The 21,039-nt window shown below is 39.2% G+C and overlaps 2 protein-coding genes across 5 annotated transcripts in view; one reads left to right on the top strand and one right to left on the bottom strand.

The window, feature by feature from the left end:
* ap1g1 (adaptor related protein complex 1 subunit gamma 1) overlaps window positions 1-5,730 on the bottom strand; it is an 18,049-nt gene extending 12,319 nt beyond the window's left edge. The window contains exons 1-2 of the mRNA XM_025055429.1: window positions 5,595-5,730; window positions 14-138 (exon numbers count right to left, since the gene is read on the bottom strand). The gene's annotated coding sequence lies outside the window, so the exon portion shown is untranslated. The remainder of the gene's footprint in view (window positions 1-13; window positions 139-5,594) is intronic.
* A 10-nt stretch (window positions 5,731-5,740) lies between these two features.
* znf821 (zinc finger protein 821) lies at window positions 5,741-19,132 on the top strand. 4 transcript variants are annotated; one of them, XM_025055432.1, is made up of 6 exons: window positions 5,741-5,877; window positions 11,773-11,904; window positions 12,047-12,165; window positions 12,790-12,888; window positions 13,090-13,256; window positions 15,592-19,132. In XM_025055432.1, the coding sequence occupies exons 1-6, from the start codon at window positions 5,874-5,876 to the stop codon at window positions 16,562-16,564; spliced, it is 1,494 nt and encodes a 497-aa protein (XP_024911200.1). In that variant the 5' UTR covers window positions 5,741-5,873; the 3' UTR covers window positions 16,565-19,132. The 4 variants fall into 4 exon arrangements, with proteins under 4 accessions (XP_024911200.1, XP_024911199.1, XP_024911198.1 ...); XM_025055431.1 differs by lacking the exon at window positions 5,741-5,877 and adding an exon at window positions 6,936-7,740 and having other exon boundaries at window positions 12,050-12,165; XM_025055430.1 differs by lacking the exon at window positions 5,741-5,877 and adding an exon at window positions 6,964-7,740.
* The last annotated feature ends 1,907 nt before the right edge of the window (window positions 19,133-21,039 follow it).

Raw genomic sequence — 21,039 nt, 5'->3', positions numbered from 1 at the left:
TGTTGTATTGTCTTCTTCTCTGAAGGATGTGCGGATAGCAGCTCACTCTTTCTGGATCATCTCACGCTCCTCTGCCTGAGTCCGTGCTGTCCGGATCGTCCGGATCAGCTCCCGAAGTCTAATCGGAGCTGGCATTCTCTGTAAAACACAGGGAAAAGACACAGGTTGGTGCAACCACCAAAGAATAATCGAAGAAAAAGGTAGCATGGAAGACTTCCCCACCACTTTTTAATGGCAGCATTTGAGTACACAGCACTAATAATCAATCAGTAACAGACGAGACACTGACAATTAGTAATCAGTGTAAGAAAGTCATAACATTTCCAAAGGCCACAAACAAAAACAAGAAATGGAGATAGTTTCGGGGTAAAACAAGCTGTATGTTACATTGTTTGGAAATAGGATACATGTCACTGTATGCAATGTTTATGATATAAAGTAACATTTGAAAATAGAGTCTGTCGAACAAAACAATAGTGATGAGCAAAATAAGGCACAAATGTTATAGTATTTTAAGCCATTGAATTTGGCTTTAATACCCTTATTAAGAGTATCAGGGGTTTTGTTCCCCCACAGCTACTTTAAGGAATGCCTATTATAAGGCACTGTCTTGTCACAACCTTACTTAGAATGTATGGCTCCACCAAACCCACATCAGTAGAGGCAATATTAATATTTTCCCCTAACACACAAAGGGGTGCGTTTAGTCTCTGCTTTTATTTGTCAACAGACAGGACATACTATAATTAAACAGCTCCAACAACAGAAAAACATACTTATCTAAAAAATCTTTCAAAGTAACCAGCTTTAAAAAAAATAATGATTTTTGGCAACAAGAAACTACACATTACTGAACAAAGCACAGACTGAACACTATTGAAGTATGGACTATTGAACTAAATTGCTAATACATACTAGTGTTAAATAGCTTAATAATTGTGGGTTTCAATCATCACTAGAAGTTAGGCACTAAACAGTTTCATTATGAAGAATAATTGACTTGGCAACAATTTCATGCTTTCTAGTTATTTTGTAAATAGATGGTATTTATTCTGCTTGTTGGATTGTGCTCTTATTAGGTTTTATTTAAAAAAATAGGCATTTTCATTCCAAACTAAAAAATAGGTGGCATTAATAGGTTCATTTGGAGACTCCTAATTGACTGTAGCTGTGAACTTCAGGGTTAATGTTTAGGGATCTGTCCTCATTTTCTTCATGCCTTTAGCTAAACGGTCAGCAGAGATTTGTTTTCATCTTCCCTAAGCTAACATATACAAGATTATACTGTTGATCTTGCAGTGTTACAGTATTACAACTTGCATATGTGCAGTGGAAAAATCCACCATCTTTTTTACAACCATTAACCATCCCTGACTAGATTAAATTATTTGAAGATACGCCAGCCTGCGAAGTAAAGGTTCAGGATATAAATGAAGACCTGCCTAGTTGCATGAATAAGTACTTATTCATTCTAAAGAATGAAAGAATTTGAATTCACTGAAGAATAGTTGCTCAGGCCAGCATGAATGTTCAGACAAGGCCAGAATTTAATAAAGCCTAGATATACTGTCTGTTGTAACACCACTTTAATTACCTGTGCTGAATGGACCTAGTGTGGTGCCTTCATGAATCTTGGCCCTCCTCTTGCTGTGCTTCTAATCAAATGTGCACACATTAGAGAAACTAAATCCAGCCCAATGCCAACAACATAATAAACTCAATTTCCTAATTCTTTCAGCTAAAGTGTTTGGATGATATTGCACATATATTTGGGTTTCTGTAGCTTTAGGTTGAGCTTTGATTAGAGATTACAATGTGAGTGATGACAACAATAGTGATAAACACAATGGAATCTGACAACAAGAAATAAGTGTGTCATGTGAAACATTTTTAAACTATTGCCAGGTCAATTTTGTGGCCACAACAATCATGTCCACAAATAAGTATGACCATGAAGGTATTTCCAAACTGTCCAAACTAAACAGTTTAGTTTACCTAAGGACATCTGACCAACAGCAAAAAGAGACAGGTCTACATTCCTGCAAAAGGGTTATCAGCTACAATTGGGTGGTCCGTATAAATGCCGAAATACAAATGTGTGAATTCAGTGAGACTGTTGCTTTCTAGAGAACTATGCAACCAGCCATTACTATTTCTCTTCTTCATATGCATGTTTTCCATGCATTCTAAAATGGTTGCTGAGCGAGCTTTTTTTCCTCAGGAGATTTGGAGAACAGGTGTAGAAACCTTCAACAGCTTAACAACCAGCGGCAATCAAAAAGTAAACCACACCTTCCTTTCTCCACAGGGACCATTCAACATGTTAAGCCCGAGGCTTTAACCTTAATGCTTTAGGAGACTAAACATACAGTAACCCTAAATTGTTTTACATTATATTCCTAAATATTGCAAGGGTATGTTTAATAATGGAAAAAGGGCACAAATAATGTAATTACAAGTCTTGCACAGTTAAACTAGATCATGAGATGTGTAAGTTGAAATCAAATACAAACCACACCCTGGAAAAAAAAAAATTCTGTAATGTATTTAACAAGTGCTGGTGACTAAAATAGCAGAAACAAAGACCGTATTTTTACAAATACAATGTTCTCAATAACTGCTCATCTTTATTTTTCACCATTATGTGCCAACACAAGTCTGTCAAATTGACTGGTAGTTACATCTACCAATTCAACTATATTTTATTTGGCCAACCATGAACAAACATGAACCTCTTGGAAACGTGGGATTAATTTTGTCATCTAGACATTATCACCAAAACTGCTTTGGTGATCACATGATGTGTTACTAATTCTTGACAGCACAAATTCAAGACATATAATAGCAAAGACTGATGAGTCAAAGTTGAGTAGCACAAAGACACTGTAATGCTGTATTGTTTGCTAAGCTAAAAAAAACAAAAAACAAAGCATGAAGGTAAACCTGTATGTACGAACAATGGGGCGGGTAAGCACAATGTCAGATGCTAATTTTAATAGCAAACAAAAAAGGCAATTGTTCAACTGTTAATGTATATATTTGTTAAACTATATATACTATGTGAAAACTAATTAGGAAACGAACACAAGTTTGAAAATGCGAATTTAATAGCACACACCTTCAGAGAGTGTTAAATCATCAAAAATGGGGGTCGGGGGGTCAAGTAACAATGTCTTACAGGTCTGAGAGAGTGTTTTTATCTGTCCACTTGTATGTTTGCTACATCATTGTGATAAAAAAACAAACTCTTAAACACAAAACACAAAATCATGTATGTTTATTAATAGCTAGAGGAATACTACTTTTGTTTTGCAGCTGATCAATTTGACCGTACCCAGCTGAACCGAGCAGACTTTTTTTTAGGACTTATCGTTACAATAGCTGTTTAAAGTTGTGAAGGTTTTCTTTAGTTTGGCAGATCATATGGTAGATGACAAGATAAATTGTCCATCAAGTGGCAAAGCAGTGACACTTTTGGTTGTCAAAACACTTACCATGATTCCTAAAACAAAATTGCACTTTACCCCGCATAGGTTGGTAGTTAAATGCTCTGTTACACACTGAACTAAAAACTTGGGAAAACTTTGTGCTTGTTTTAATTTTATTTCAACACAAGAAAGAAAGAGAGTCATACATTACTCTTATTTCTACAAGTCCCTGCAAAAAATACAAACTGCAGATATCTTTTGTTAGACAGACTTACTGCAGTTATTTTTTATTAGAAAGTTGGGTGCACAGCCAACCAAGTACTTATTTTGAAAGTTGTTGAACTGAAGGAAGAACCTGTGACTGAGTGCAGTTTGTGGTAAATGTTTCATAATTACTTGTGATGAGAATTTTGTGCTGAAGCAAATTTTACTTCTCGTTTATGCTATCAACTGAAGGAAATTTACAAAAAACTATTATCAGCCAAGTCACACACCCGTTGCATTTCTGCTTCAAATATTGACCTAATCTTATTAATAACAACAAATAACGTAGTCAGATTTAAAATTGACTGATTAATTCAAGAGTTAAGTAAACTACTGTTCACTCCATCATTATATTTCCCTAAAAAATGTCACCCAATGTCAAATCTAATTATTGATTTATTTCTTAACAATTTACAGAACGCAATGTGAGCAAACAAAAGCAAACTTACTAAAACCATTGTGTTCAGACTTCACTCTGTTCACAGATGAGCAATCCATACATGTACACATTTACAAAGTTAGTGATTTTGTAAAACAATGTATCTAATTAACAATCAAACCAAACAGGTTCATGCCTAGATGTATATAGCTAAAGCCATACTCGAGATGCTAACATAGCCTAGATGTATATAGCTAAAGCCATACTAGTAGTTAATGTGTAGTTAATGTGAAGATATACAATGATAATATATTTTTACATAAACTATTTATAAAAACATTTCGGAGTTGTCGTACGATGTAAAAATGTGTGTACATTTTTAAATGTGTTTTGTTTTGGTTTTAAACAGGGGCACAATATTAATGTTTAGGGAAACCACTGTTTGAGGTGTACAGCTACAGAAAAACAGAAGAACAGAAGGTAGTTCGCATACATGTAAAATGCTCATCCTGAATACAAAACACACATTTTGTACAGGTGTCACCGGTTCTTCACGTCACACTCTTTGCTCACTTCCTACTTGCTGCTGACTTCCTTGGCGATAGTTATTAAATGTTCAATAAAAAAGACGTTTAAGAAGTATCATCGGGGACGATATATGCATTATAAAGCATACGATAAATATTGGTTGCCTTTAATCACTGGGGTTATTAATATCTAACCGTGCCAAACTATTAGAAAGCTTACTCGACGTATATGTTGCTTCGTCTAACTGCGTATTTATTCGTTTTTTTGTCCAACGTAAAAATAAGTTGTATGTCACTTTAGGAGTCATGCATAATTTACTAAATGTTAAAGATCTACCCAAGATGTTTCAAGTCAGCTAACATCCTGCTAACCCTGGTAAATTAGAGAAAGGACAACGTATGGACATGTCATTTCAACACTGGCTTCTCCTTGGATGACATGTGCTTGAAAATATTAACATTATTGTATCGCCCGACACAGTTAATTTAAGTTATGAAAGGCTGATTTTGTTTGCGAAATTAATATATCATGATGTAAGGCCTTCTTTAGGCATTTGGGAAACCGAGCTAGCGAACCCTGTCTGGTGTTAGCTTGCTGCCTGACCACTCATTTATTTCTGAATTTCTTAACCCGAATACTACATGATAAAATAACACAATGACTCATACGTTGGGTTTTTTGGAATACAACAGCAATTCATTCGGCAAAACACATTGTCACTATGATTAAGAGTTGGTGTGAACAAAAACATTATATATGGTTCTGGGGCTGAACATCCTCAAACAGCAGGTAGTGAGCCGGGCTAGTGAGAGTGCTAACTACGCTAGCTGACTTAGCCGCTGACAGGCACAACCCCGGTGCACTGAGGGCTGTGACTTCCTATGCAGTACTGGACTCAGTTGACAACGCAGATACAGTCGAACCAACCATTATTTTCACATACGAAGCAAATATCACACAATTTCACCAGCATATAATTCAAGGACAATACTTACTGGCCGCAGTGATGCCAAAAAAGAACTGAATCCGTCTCTCTATTAGCAATGGAGGGAGGAACACACCAGGCATGCAAAATGGTGGCTACTCCAGCCGCAGCACATCTACCGCAGGCGGAGGGTTACACTGACTGACATATCCCAGAGGTTAGTGAAAGAAGCGCGGACTCAGCTGCCGCACTGAGCTCTACCGTCCCACAACAATATTTAACCACATCTGCAGCTACAGGAGCCTCTCTCCGATTTTCCATCCTGATATGACATTGCTCATCGGGCATCATGGGTAATTAGTCAATTCTTCGTTTATATTTGTTTTTAATTATACGTATGTATCATTACCCAGTGATGTTTAGCTGGTAGGCGTCGCTACCATCCTTTGCATTGACAATAAAGGGCCGACGCTAACGTTAAGCCAGCACAACTAATGCTACCCTTAACGACTGTTAAATCTTTAAATTCAACTGATCATCATGTCATTGTTTTTGTTGCTCTTTGCATCTTCTGTATACTGCGAAATGATTGTTATTTCTATGACAAAATTAATTTGTTTTGGGTTTTGAAACGGCACATCTTACGTTAACTTTGCGGAGGAATACATATTTTCGGGACAGTGTCGTGCTACGGTCCGTTTACTCGTGGCAGTCAGTGATGACGACTGCTTCTAATGTTATGACATTAGCACTTCAGTGGTCTGGAGTGCCCTCTAGTGTCAAAACCCTTCTCTTCTCTTAATTAATGACGATGAAGGACTCATTAATAAACTATGCGTAAGATCTAGGTAACGTTTTGTATTGTAATTGTTTTTCTTTTAGCACTAAATCATTCATAATTTACTAAAAATGTACCTGCACATTAATTTAAATGTATTGTTTTTATTTTCCCTTATTTACTTAACAGACACGTATGGATTCTCGTGATATGTTGAATCATTTTTGGTCATAATAATAATAATCTTAATTAAATTATGCTACGCTGTCACTAATGCAAAAGATCATTCAGTAAAACGTCTTCCTGGTGTCTCTGTATATGTACAATTATTATCAACCACCAAACTACCAAAGTCTATTAAGAACTTTCTATGCAAATACTCTCACTCTCAATTCTACATATGAAAAGTTACACTTGTCAATTACATTTGCCTGAAGAAGAAAATGTATTTGTGTTAACCCATTTGAATCTTCTGATCACTCCTCTTCTTCCCCTTATTTTTATTAGCAGAAGTATAAATAATTGTAACATACTATATAACTTCTTAAATAAAGCTCACAAGTAAAATAAAAAATACTAGTATTCAAAGTTATTAGCCCTGTAATCCAAATGGTAAATTATCTATCCTGTTTGCTGAACTAAAGTTTACAACACTCTACACGTATTTGTAGTTAGATGGGTGTATAAACTAGTCAGTGATATTCGAGTTCCTCACTTGTTTCCATTCAACCGGTCTGTTTCTCCGTGGGATGGAGTTCTTTGGAGTATATACAGTATCACTCCCTTTTATGGCACCATCTCGATGGTGAAATACTTCTTTGTCTTTTGCCAGTATGCCTCATGTTTCATTTATGTTTCAGACTATGCTAGAGGTATGGTGTAGTTAATGCTTCTTGGTGCCTTGTGGTCCGTTTGTACGGAAAGACTTTTTCACCTTTATTGCAATTTGAAACATGACTTGTTATTTGTCCCACACGACTTAAACGCAGCAGGACTTTATGTCGCCCCTGGTTGGTATCCCACAATTCAGCGCGTTGTCGCTTCGTCCTTTTCCGTTTTCGCTCGTGGATCAGCTGAGTCCATGGTTTGTGGCTGCAGTGAATGAGTGAGTGAGTGCAGTGGCTCTTCAGCGGAGCAGCTCTCCGCTGCTGCTCCAAGATCCGATCACTTTACCCCCGACACGGGAATTTTCAGCGGATCCAAGGATGTGACGACTTAACGGCTTAACGTTGTTTTTATTTTTTGAATGAGACGTAGACGGTTAAACACATTTTTTTGTTTTGTATTTGGACCATCATCCGTTCACACTTCTAGTGCAGAATCCACATGTACTGGGATCTCCATGGAGTGAGGAGTAGGAGATTCCCTTGTCTTTTCATCAGGAGAGGACAATATAATATGTCCAGACGAAAACAGACGAACCCATTCAAAGTCCACTGTAGGTATTATCTCAGGTATCCGATGTCTAATACTACACCATGAGGCATGTCACGCTTATTATCTGACAGCGATCGTCGGTACAATTTCGGTGCATCAACAACAAGATGCTGCTGTTATGGATTTGACGAGACATTAAGTGCATTATATAAACAGTTACGTTAGCTAACGGTACGCATCTAAGTAAATTTGAAATAAAATCAGATTGCTGATTGTAATCATACTTTATTTTTGGCAAAGAGGTAGTAGTTATGTTGTAACACGGCACAAATCCGTCTTCTCGGAGTTGATTATTAAAACCCAAGAATTTCAAGTAGGCAACAGAACTGGTTTAGGTTTCTGGGATACGTTTTAACTCTTCTTTTTGTTATTCCACGAGAAAATATAATTTGTAATTAATACTACCTGGATAGTTTAAACCAACTCATTACGGTGACATGTCATTTCAGCTGAATGAAATAGTAAGAACATAAGTGATATGAATCGATTTTAAAGATCCAAATTCTATTGGCCTCTGTATGGCCACTGTGTAATTGTTGGTAACATAGCTGACTTTGTACATTTAAAAACAATTGAAAAAGTGGCTCGTGAAGTACATTGAATATTTCCTGACATGCAACATTTGCCACAATAAATTAAACTAAGTAACTAAGTTTACTTTCTGTGTCCCTTTCTCTTAAGGCTGGTCAATTTACTAACCAGGGACACACTTGGTCTCGCTACATTTTTTTTAAACAAAATACTTGTTTTTTTATTATATTGATATTATATCTTTTTTTTAAACAAAATACTTGTTTTTTGTTTTTATTATATTGATATTATATTATTACATACCAATGTTGAGTTATTTATACATAGCTGTGCATACATTGTCTCTTGTGTTTGTAAATCTCAACGAGGCCGTTTCAGTGATGTCAGTCTGTGGTCGTATCAGTTTGCTCACACATGTCTGTTTCAGCACCAGATTACATGAGAGCTCTAGAGCTCTCTAGAGCAGTGGTCACATTTCCTTGTGAGCAGTGGTGTGCTGTGTCACAATGACAAGTAGTTCACTTTGCTAGAGAGATGACAGCCAGCAATAAAAAAAAGCTGTTTAAATATCACGCGACTCCTTAAAAATGTAAACACCGTCTACAGCTTGTTCCATACACAAGCGCCTCAATGCATTTTAGATGCATTAAACCATAAACCATGTACATTATGGGTCTGCAAAAAGATTGAGCCAACATTGAACAAAACAAAATAGCATCACATTTGAGCATCCTTTGCTGCATAAATTCTTAATTGATACTTTTAAGGGACACAAGTGATGATGAAATTACATTTTTCTTTCATGACGTGTGGCGTTAAAATGATTTGTTTTTGAGAAAGTAATTTATGACTTGTTTATTGATATTATCATTATTATTAATTAAGAACAACAATAATCATAGTATTGATAATAATACCAATGATAATAACGACAACAATGATAATACCAATACTCTTTGATAAAACATCTGTCTCCTTGCTTCCTGGATTCTCTCACTGAAGGTCAGCATACTGAACCATATGCTGACCTCCTAAATACCCCTGAGTCCACTGTAAGGGATTTTCCTGTCTAAGCTACTGAAGTTATGTGTGCTGTTGCCCTCATTTCTAAACATAGTTTGCTGTAACTGCAGTGGAGACACAACTTGTGTCAACACCTGTGGCGACAGTAATCTCAAGTCGCTAATGAACTATTGACTAATGTGCCACGCAGATTTGAGTAAAAATCTGAAACCCTTCTGAGATGATGGGGGGTGATGGATATCAGTAACCCCCCCCACTTGGCCCTCCGCACCTCCATGATGTGAGGCACAGTTTTGATTGATTGTTTGATCTTTTTTGTGAGTTATGCTTTGTTTGCAAAGAGCTGCCCAGACAGGGTCAGACCAGACTGACAGACTGACAGACCAGACAGGCAGGGCGGCGGTCTGAGAGACAGGCAGACTGACACACACACATGCACACACACAATCACAGTCACACAAGGAATTCCAGACAATAATACAACTGTCCTGTCGGCCTTGTCTTCTTGTTTTCCATCTTAGGTCTGATCTCATACAGCGGTTTAGAAAAGTTCATCACCAGTTAGTGTTTTGGTTCAGTTAAAGTTCTAAAGTTATTCTGCCTAACTTTTAGAGCCAAAAAACTGGTAATTTAATCATTCCTATAAAGTACAAGTTTAAGTTTCATTGCATATTTCTGGTATGACTTTGTGTATGTGTGTAAGACTGGGGCCCCAGAGCCCCCTGCACATTCAGATGACCTGTGTTGTGTGTGTTTCTGAGGGGACTGTCTGGAAAGAAGAAGAAAAACGACTGTGAATGAACCGGGAACCCCCATTGCTTAGTGTTTGAGTAGAGTTTTCACATTCTGTCTTTTGTCTGTTTTGTTTTGCATGCCCCCCCACCTACACTCTCTCTCTCACACACACACACGCACACTCCACTCTCACTCTTGTATGTGTCTGTTGGCTTATGAGTTTGTTTCTTTGTCTGGACTCGGTCAGACACTGCGTCACCTCCTGCCTACAGACACACAGACTCTGAGATAACATCACAGTGGCAGAGTCTGAAGCGGTGGGAGGAGGGTGTGTGTGTATGTAGCGATGGTAATGGTGGTGCTGGGGGGTGCCGTGGAGTTAGAGGAAAGAGACAGATGTACAGACGGACTCCTAAGAGTGGGGGATGGGTATCTCTCCCACATCAATCTAATGTGCTGTGAAAGCAGTCTGTTCTTGTAGATATTTTCAAGTAGTTCAATACTGCGCCCCCCCTCCCCTCGCTCTAATGACTCAGTAGAAAAGTGACTAAACTGTGTGAGAGCAAACTACCTGCTACTAATGAACTACTACAGTACATTTTCCGTACTCGCCTCGATATTGAAAACATATTTTGCTAAACCGACACCACTGGCAAAAATGTACCTCAACAGGGATAATTCGATTTTGAACCATTTCTGAAAAACTGAAATTTTAAAATGTTACTCAAGTTATGTAACCTTGATCTGTGTCATTCCCTACGTTATTTCTGTCTAACTAATGTTAAAGTCCCTCTCTGCTCCCGGCTCCATGTCAACGGTGATTTGTTTCCACAAATACAATCTTAAAAGTATGTTGACAGTCACATTGTACTGGTGTCTAGTTATCTATATTTGTCTTCAGTCTCAAGCACTAAAACAATAATGGTGAAGTTATTGTTTTTGCTTTTGGCATCAAACAACAGGGCTTCTGTCCAACAATGAGTGGCATCACAAAGAGTTAAATGAGCCACATATGGGCCATCATGGTCTGAGGCTGTGGGCTACCCCCCCCCCCTTCCGCCCCCCCTTTCCCAGAGAGCTGATGATACAGATATTAAAGCATTGAGAGCCTCATAGAAGCAGGCAGGACAGAGGGAAAGACATGCTGTTCATTGTGTGGGTGGTGCTGGGAAAGAAGCTCACTGAGGAGTGCGGCGGTTAACTAAAGGAAAAATAGTGCAGGCGTTTCCCCCCGTGGGACTGCAGCATGGACATGGAGCACAACTAACATGTATCTACCAGTGGATATGTGTGTGAAAAAATGGGGGTTGGGATGCAAATGAAATTAATGTCTGTGTGTGGAGGGGCACGTATGTCTCGAGACCCGATGTTTAGCCTTCATTATGATGGTTCCATGGATACAGTGGCTCAGTGATTGTTGTATTTGTTGCCCCCCATCAACATAATATCCAAACATCATCAGACAAATTGGGAAAAAATCTATTCATTTGCATTTCTGTGTTTCAAGTGGCAAGATGTTTTGTAAGATCATGGTGAATTCAGTCTCCCACTATGTCAGTGTTACCAGGTGAATGTGCTAATGTTAACACACGTGCTGCATCACCATAGGTGCAGCATCCATGTTGCCATGGAGTTAATTCCGTCACGTTGAGTAAGAGTTTAACCTTGGAAAATGTGCCTTCCTTTTATCCAATGCACTAGCCGATGAGTCCAGTTGATAACCCTGTCTTTTGTCCATCTCCAGGGCCATTCCACACCTCAGGCGTCACAAGATTTCAACACGTCATTAACATGGACGGCAGGGATGAATTCACCGAAGACAATGAGTGCTGCAGCAATAACTCCCAGGACAACCAGGACCAGGATAGCATTTCAGGTACAGGCTGGAGTGACAGGACAGGGAAGGACTTGATGGATTCTGTAGGAACATCGTCCGACTGAGGGCTGTTGGTGAGAGTAAGCCCTGCTCTCTGCTCTGTTGTGTGTCTGTATTGATAGGGCTGTGTTTGCCTCCATAGAAGACAGTGATAGTGAGCTTGACCACCACGGTGAAGATCTGTCCTCCAACACCTCTGCTGACGACCACATGAGCACCAAGAGAACACAGTGCCGCCTTCAAGGAGCGGGAGTTAAAGAGGTGAGCCGAGAGGCAGTGAGACGTCTGAAGACCAGAGTCAGTGGTTTTGTCCAGGAGCCAGTGATATTCCCTGTATCAAATTTAAAATTCTGAATGTACAGAACTGATTGTAATTATTGTGAACAAAACATGCTATATATTTGACTAATGTAGTCGTTTTGTCACTGAATGCTGAACTAGGTTTTGTGGCACTGGCTGACAGTTATCCAGCTGACTTTGTCAAACAGCAGCACAACACACACAGTGGTTGAACGTCAGCGCTCCAGCAGCAGTGACGTTGTTTCCCCACTTCTGGTAGACAATGTTCTGTATATATTACTGTGTGTGAGTCACATCTGTGACAGCACACCACATCATGTTAATCTATGTGAGTCACCGGGGCTTGTGGGAACATTTTACATTCATGCCCATTATTATACAGACCTGCAGAAACCCTGAAGGCGAGTACACGACAGTTGCTTTATTTTAAAGTTCAAACGACAGGATGTGGTGTCCTCAAAATGTCAAAGTTTTGGGAAATTACAGTGTGCTATGACCAGTATGAGCACAGCACTGTGGTACGTGGCGGAGCAGCCGATGTAATAATAATGTAGATGTGTTGTTATGTTTGGCTCTTTCCTTTAGGAAAGCGAGGACGGGGGAGACCACCTTAACAACTTTGTTTGTCCTCTTTGCACGCTGGATTTCAGCAGCCCTGAGAAGCTCATCTCCCATGTCTACCAGGTAAACACAACTTTGACTCAGCAATCCTGGTGCACGAGAAAAACATGAACTAGTGTCTGTTTCAACAGGAACTCTGTCTTTTAAAAGATCAGGAACAAACAACCCTTCCATTTTAAAAGTGGAAATTGAAATATCCAGTGATTTTAAATGGTGAGATTATACTTGAATTGTTTAATATTTCTGGGTTGTTTTTTTTAACAGCACACGTCCGTGATGAGCAACACAAAGAGCTACGTGTGCCCAGTGTGTGGGCGAGCCATGAGTTCGCCAGGCTCACTGGGAAGACATCTTCTCATCCACTCTGAGGACCGCCTCTCCAACTGTGCCGTCTGTGGCGCATGCTTCACAGATACCAACAACTTAAACAGGTCTCGGTCATTTTTACTGTTGACACTAGTTTAGTTTTAGAAACACTGATTCAGCATAGTAATATTAGGATGATTGATAGGGCTGTGTTTGCCTCCATAGAAGACAGTGATAGTGAGCTTGACCACCACGGTGAAGATCTGTCCTCCAACACCTCTGCTGACGACCACATGAGCACCAAGAGAACACAGTGCCGCCTTCAAGGAGCGGGAGTTAAAGAGGTGAGCCGAGAGGCAGTGAGACGTCTGAAGACCAGAGTCAGTGGTTTTGTCCAGGAGCCAGTGATATTCCCTGTATCAAATTTAAAATTCTGAATGTACAGAACTGATTGTAATTATTGTGAACAAAACATGCTATATATTTGACTAATGTAGTCGTTTTGTCACTGAATGCTGAACTAGGTTTTGTGGCACTGGCTGACAGTTATCCAGCTGACTTTGTCAAACAGCAGCACAACACACACAGTGGTTGAACGTCAGCGCTCCAGCAGCAGTGACGTTGTTTCCCCACTTCTGGTAGACAATGTTCTGTATATATTACTGTGTGTGAGTCACATCTGTGACAGCACACCACATCATGTTAATCTATGTGAGTCACCGGGGCTTGTGGGAACATTTTACATTCATGCCCATTATTATACAGACCTGCAGAAACCCTGAAGGCGAGTACACGACAGTTGCTTTATTTTAAAGTTCAAACGACAGGATGTGGTGTCCTCAAAATGTCAAAGTTTTGGGAAATTACAGTGTGCTATGACCAGTATGAGCACAGCACTGTGGTACGTGGCGGAGCAGCCGATGTAATAATAATGTAGATGTGTTGTTATGTTTGGCTCTTTCCTTTAGGAAAGCGAGGACGGGGGAGACCACCTTAACAACTTTGTTTGTCCTCTTTGCACGCTGGATTTCAGCAGCCCTGAGAAGCTCATCTCCCATGTCTACCAGGTAAACACAACTTTGACTCAGCAATCCTGGTGCACGAGAAAAACATGAACTAGTGTCTGTTTCAACAGGAACTCTGTCTTTTAAAAGATCAGGAACAAACAACCCTTCCATTTTAAAAGTGGAAATTGAAATATCCAGTGATTTTAAATGGTGAGATTATACTTGAATTGTTTAATATTTCTGGGTTGTTTTTTTTAACAGCACACGTCCGTGATGAGCAACACAAAGAGCTACGTGTGCCCAGTGTGTGGGCGAGCCATGAGTTCGCCAGGCTCACTGGGAAGACATCTTCTCATCCACTCTGAGGACCGCCTCTCCAACTGTGCCGTCTGTGGCGCATGCTTCACAGATACCAACAACTTAAACAGGTCTCGGTCATTTTTACTGTTGACACTAGTTTAGTTTTAGAAACACTGATTCAGCATAGTAATATTAGGATGTAGGGCTGGGTATTGTTAAGAATCTCACGATTCCAGATGTTTCCTTTTTAAGTACTCTGAATTGTAGCAGTTTATGTCTCTGTGAGCGGGCTTATATATGTATATATGTACTACCAACACACCCCTCACTGCTGGAATAACTCACTGCCAACTAACACAATAGGTGCAATCACCTCCCCGCTGCCCCTCTCCGACAACAGGGGGCACTGTTCTCCTCTGAACTCATGCTGTCCTTCAACACAAGGGGCTTGGATCAATCCAGAAGATTCTGAATCGATGTTGAATTGGGGGGAAATAATTGCAATGCATTGATAAATCGATATTGTTACCCACCCTATCAGGAAATAAGTCGCCTTAAAAAAATTAAAAACATTTTACTTAAGAAATTCAAGACTGAAAAAGAGATTTAGATTCGTTGTATTGATTTCTAGTACAAATACATGTGTTAATTGTTGCTTATCTTTTCCTCCCTTCAAACATGGTCTTTATGTAAATTTGAAAATGATCATTTAAAAATATATTTAAGTGTATTCTTATTCAGCTGGCACTCTTTGTAGCATTAGTGATATTAGACTGTGAGATAAACAGGAGTGATGAATAAAATTAGTTCTGGAAATGTGAATGTGAGTGAATGCAAAAAAATGTGCAGGTTGCTTAGCAACTATCATGACTTACCAACTAGAAAGTCACATTTAATTTGCCCAGACCAGGTCTGAACACAGTAGATGAGCAGAAGGAGAGATGTAATAGGAGCGTATAGAAAAACAAACCATAACTGTATACATTTGGTGAGCAGATGGTGTCAGATGTTAGAGTTCACACCCTCAAACAGTACTGTTGGTTGATTTACTGTTGAAATAATGAAGATATTTGTAGTGTGTAATCCAAGGCTACATTTGACAGCACACAACCGTCAGAAAATCAAAATGATCATGTGATGTGTTGTTTTACAGGGAGAAGCTTAAGGAAATATTTGACACATGCAGAATGAATGTTTCTGACGGAAGAGACACGCCTCCCATGTCTCAGTCTCTGTCCAGCAGTCCCATCGACAGTCCAGGCCTTGGCCCTCGCCCCTGTCATGCACCAGGCCCCAGCCCCAGTTCCTGTCAAGGTCCGCACCCATGTCAGGCCCGTGATCATAACGCCAATTTATGTCAAGCCAGTCCTACCTGCCAGGGACCAGGGCACATCTCAAGTCATTGTCCAGGCCCAAGGCCTTGTCACGGCGCGAGCCAAGGCCCTGGACCATGCACAGGCTCTGAACAAGGAACCTCTTTTCCCTCATTACCAGATGGTTTGCTCTCTGAAGGGCCATCTCTGGCATCGATCCCAGATGCTCTTAACTCCTCTTCCTCAGGCCTTCCTCCTATTCCTGACATCTTGAGTTCCATGCCTGTATATCCTGCAGGAGTGCTGCTGGTGTGCAACAGCTGCACGGCTTATCAACAGCTAATGGAGGCTCAGTCGCCAATGAGAAAATGGGCCATGCGCAGGAAGAACGAACCCATAGAAGCTCGAGTGCAGCGGTTAGAACGTGAGCGCACGGCAAAGAAAAACAAGAGGGCCTGTGAGACGGATGAGGAAAGAGAACTGAGGAGGCTGCGTGACCGCGAGGCCAAGCGCATGCAGAGGATGCAGGAAACAGACGACCAGAGGGCCCGCAGGCTGCAGAGAGACAGGGAAGCCATGCGTTTAAAGAGGGCCAATGAGACGCCTGAGAAGAGGCAGGCTAGGCTGATCCGCGAGAGAGAGGCAAAGAGGATCAAGAGACGGTTGGAGAAGATCGATCCCGCGCTAAGATCCCAGATAGAAAATGACCCTGCCGCTATGGCCGCTCTCACGGCCGACATGAGTCTCTTTCAGTATCCCTGCACCATGCCGGTCTCTTCCATTGACAATGGTCTTTTCATGAAGCTGCCCTAACTGGGACAGACCACCAGGGGCGTTAGTGTCTGATACATGACTGAACCTCATCACCACACTTGCACTCTACTACCAGACCCTTCTGGTCAAAGCAAACTATACTTGGCTGGTTTACCACCACCAGCACCGTGGTGTGGAACAACTCACACTAACAGCATCGTTGAATACTGGAAAAAAAAAAAAAAATACACATTTCTTATTTATTAATATGTAGAAACCCTTGGGAACAGGGTTGAGGATGTTTCATATTGTATGGATGATGACGTCAATGCATGTTGTAAAGAGATTTTATCTTTTTTGTCATTGAACTAGAGAATTTGGCACAGATCATTCTAGTAGGAGCAGTTCTACTTCCTGTGAGGAAACGGAGATCTTTTGCACATGGACCTTCTGTACAGGGGGTGGAGACACTAGCCACCGTCCCCTCATCTCTGGTCCACTCTGCCAGGCCAGTGACTCTGGGCTTACTAGTAGCCACACCTCTCTCTTCAAGCTGCTACCTTGAGTCCATGGGAAGTTCATATTCAAGTCAAACTACTACCTCAGCCGATGGCATGGCCACCACCTCTGTCCTGTGGCGTACTGCGACTCAACTCCAGCTTCCAAAGCTTTCTTTGCTGTACACGTCTACAGAGAATGACGCTTGGTTTTCAGTAACTCTTTGGTTGCATTTATCACAATGGCACTTTTAATAAGACACAAGCATTCATGGACGTAAAGTTGTCAATTACTTTTTACTTTGATGTCACACACATAGACTGTGTTAAAGCACTGGACAACTGACCAAGAACTCACAGGTTGCCATATTTGCCTGGACTGTTGAGCTCCACTGCTAACAGCAAAACAACATAGTAATGCCAGTGTGTGTTTTTACATACCAGCCAAGAGGGGCTTGATGTCACCTTTGCTAGTAGCTCCCTCTGTTGGATCAAACTGTTACCACTACAGACAGTCTGGGACTGGAACCATTAAACTATAAATTTGACCTCTTATTTTGAATTGATCATCAAACCTAAAACGACAACTGGCAGAAATGTATTTTCTCCAAATTTACACCTTTGAGCAGAAAAACTGGATGTGTTGTCAGAATGAATGTGCCAAGTGTAGAGCAACATTCCCGTCACACTTTCCTAAGTCACAAATCTTTATTCAGTCGTACATTTGCCTCTTTACATCCTGTTTGCCATTGTAAATAATATCTATTTTCTTGAAGCTGTTACACTATGAATTATTTACCAATGCCATTTTTTTTTTTTTTTTTGCTGTTGACTAAGTTTCTCAGAGCCAGAAAATACTCTTTAATTGCTGCTGTTGTACTGTACTGTATCAAATACCTCTCCTACAGTCTGGGCTCATCATGTTTAGGATTTTGTGTTGAAATGCTCCACTATTCTTTATGTTACTGAACATGGAGTTTATTCTGTTACTCGTACCGTGTCAGTGGTGATGTTTTTGTTTTTCTTATAAAAGGATGCCATCATAGGGTCACACACACACACACACACAGACAATGCAATGTGTTCATGCAACTTTTGTAGCGATGTAAGGCTGAATCGACCTCAGAAATGAAAAGAAGTTGTTTTTGTTTTCACAAATGTCTCCTCTGTGAGTTGAAACTCTTGGATTCCATGATCGGACCTCATGTTTTTAACATTTGTTTTCCTGTATTTGACAGAGCCAGAAGCTACTTTTATAAAATGTAGAGCCATTACTGGAAGACACATTTATGCAATATGATGTGAATATATACAGTATATATATATACTGTATATGTATATATACTGTATGTACACATATACAGTACATATACACATATATGTATACGTTTCGAAAGATATGTGCAGTTCTATTGTATCTGTTCGCGATATTTCTTTTTTTATTTTATTTTAAACAAATTCCCCTCATACAGTTGGTAGAAGCATTGTTCTGCAGAACATATACATGCATCACTAACATGTGAAATATATTGATCGAAGACAGGTAGTTCTCTCTTCAGTCCCTTCTTTTAAGAAACCAATCTACCTGTGTTTGCAAAACTTCAACTATAATCCGTATCATTTTTAGTTAATCCATAGTGTTCTAGCAGTGCATCAATCCTCTATGCAACAGATGTTATTTATTCCAAATGCATTCACTTTTCACAAAAATCTATGCAGTGTCTGAGTTTACTGTAAAGAAATTTCAGTATTGAGAGATTAGCTTCTCAGGCAATTTTACTCAGTGAGGGGGCTCAGAGCTTAAACACAACAAACCCACTCCAAAAGAACTCGGTTTGTCTGTAAGAGGCAGCCTTGTCTTCTATAACATGCATTCTCTTCAGCACGGAAAAGGGACAGGGTCTCACTGCCGTCAAACCCGTGACATGTACTGTACAAAGGGTCGATCAGAAAGCTGCAGGTGTCCTTCCTCTCAGACTGGCAGTTGGCTAATCTCAGAATTATCATGAGACAGAAATAATTTTTCTTTTCGAAAGAAGGATCGTGTCGAGTGCTGCATGTGGTGAAACCGCACTTGTCCTGAAATGGTTGGATCTGAGCTAGTTCTATCAGTTTATGCCTGCCTTTTACAGTTAAAAAATATCATGTGAAAATGTTGGCCTTTCTCCAAAACCTTTGTTGGGATGTCTTCTCAATGTCAATGTTTACAAAACTCCCTAACAACAGGGCCAAATTCTAATATGAATACATTCTGACTGGAATGCCTTTTGGGGGCACCATTGTATTTCTGGATTCACAGATGTACAGGCCGTAAAGAAACCTGGTAACGATTGTGGAAATAAATGTTGACTTTTACTGTAACAGTGGCTTCCTGTGTTGCTTAGCTTTATGTTTTCTATAACACACTATGCGCTAATGAAGATGTATAATTAGAACATGTTTGGGCAAAATCTGTCCAAGCTGCAAATTGTTCCCAAAAGGGGACATCTGAGTGATTGAAGTAAAAGTAGGCAACATTTGATTTGTTTCTTAATTATTTATGAATTGCCTCCTCCTCTACAGGAAGTGCACTAATACTTCACCTGATCTTAAGTAATTCAAGATCAATGATTAAAATGTACCAGTTTAAGTAAGTGCAGCACTGTGAGCCATACACCTCCAACAATGGTGTACAAAAATCATTCAAAAAAAGAGATATAAACACATTATAATCACAATAAATAATGTAATTTTTGGCATTTATCACAGTTATAAATAGATTCATCACTGACTGTTTTGCTCACCCTCCACTTTGCTTTTTTAAAATTTAAAATCTGTTCTTAAATCATTTTTGTTGCACCACTGCCACCTGTATGTTATTCAAGGGAATCTCCATCCTTTGCCAAAAAAGGAAAATCTGAAAAATTAGACCTTCTAAAGACACAGCACCACATTTGTCTTATTAATATTTAACACAACATGTGTTTTCACATTGTAAAATCTAATATTAAAGGACATTTCTGAATACCGTATCTTCAAAATGAAAATCTGCAGTTACTTACAGTACATCACAGTAATCCATATCATTTATTTCAAGATTATTATTATTGGACTATTAAATCGTTTGATTTAGTGTGATAATTATTTATGTAATTATAATATAATATATATAAACATATATAATCACATATCATATATATGATATATATATACGTATATTATATACTTAAAAAAATAACAGGAAATACAGTTGGCCTTTTGGTTCTCTTACATTATCAAATCCATTCTATTTAAATAAAGAGCACAGCACACAAGTTTACGTATGGTTTATATTTATATTTGTATATATGTATATATTATATTGTGGTGACTTAACAAACATGATATATGCAATGTCTCCAAGTTAGCTATAACAATAAAAATACAATATCTTTGTGTCCTTACATAGACTTAAAACAGCAAAAAGAAAAAAAAAAAACGCTCATGTAGTTCAGAGGTACAAATATACAGTACAAATCTATTTTATTTAGAAAGGGTAAAAAGGAAAAAAAAGAAAAAGAAATGCAACAAAATAGAGATATTAATGCTTTTGTTAAAGTCAGGTAGGTGTAGGGTTTCCTAAGGGAGCACTTTGGGTCAACAACTCTAAGGCTTCTGATACAGATCAATACATATTGGTACAGCCATACAATAGTAAAACTTACTATACAAAGTTTATACGACCTGGATTATACTTGAGGATTGAAAGTTACACAAACATCATTGCATATATTTAGGCATTTAAAAGAAACATTGCTGTTTTTGATTTGTTTTACCATAGTTACACATCACATAGAAAGCAGGATCACCTTGTGCCAAAGAAGTACGTCAATTTTAAAAGTACAGACTTTAAACTCTTCTAACCCACGTCACCACCACCAAAACTGTCCCTTACTTCAATTTCGTTAAGTTCAATACTGGATCAAGCAGAAAGCAGATCACACACGCGGGTGTGAATTCCTCCTCTCCTTATGTCATAAAACATTACAATTTGACGATTTCCAACATCTCACAGCTGCA

Source organism: Cynoglossus semilaevis, chromosome 5 (assembly GCF_000523025.1).
Source record: "Cynoglossus semilaevis isolate Cse_v1.0 chromosome 5, Cse_v1.0, whole genome shotgun sequence".
Lineage (NCBI taxonomy): Eukaryota > Metazoa > Chordata > Actinopteri > Pleuronectiformes > Cynoglossidae > Cynoglossus > Cynoglossus semilaevis.
This window is presented reverse-complemented; position numbering and strand designations above follow the sequence as displayed.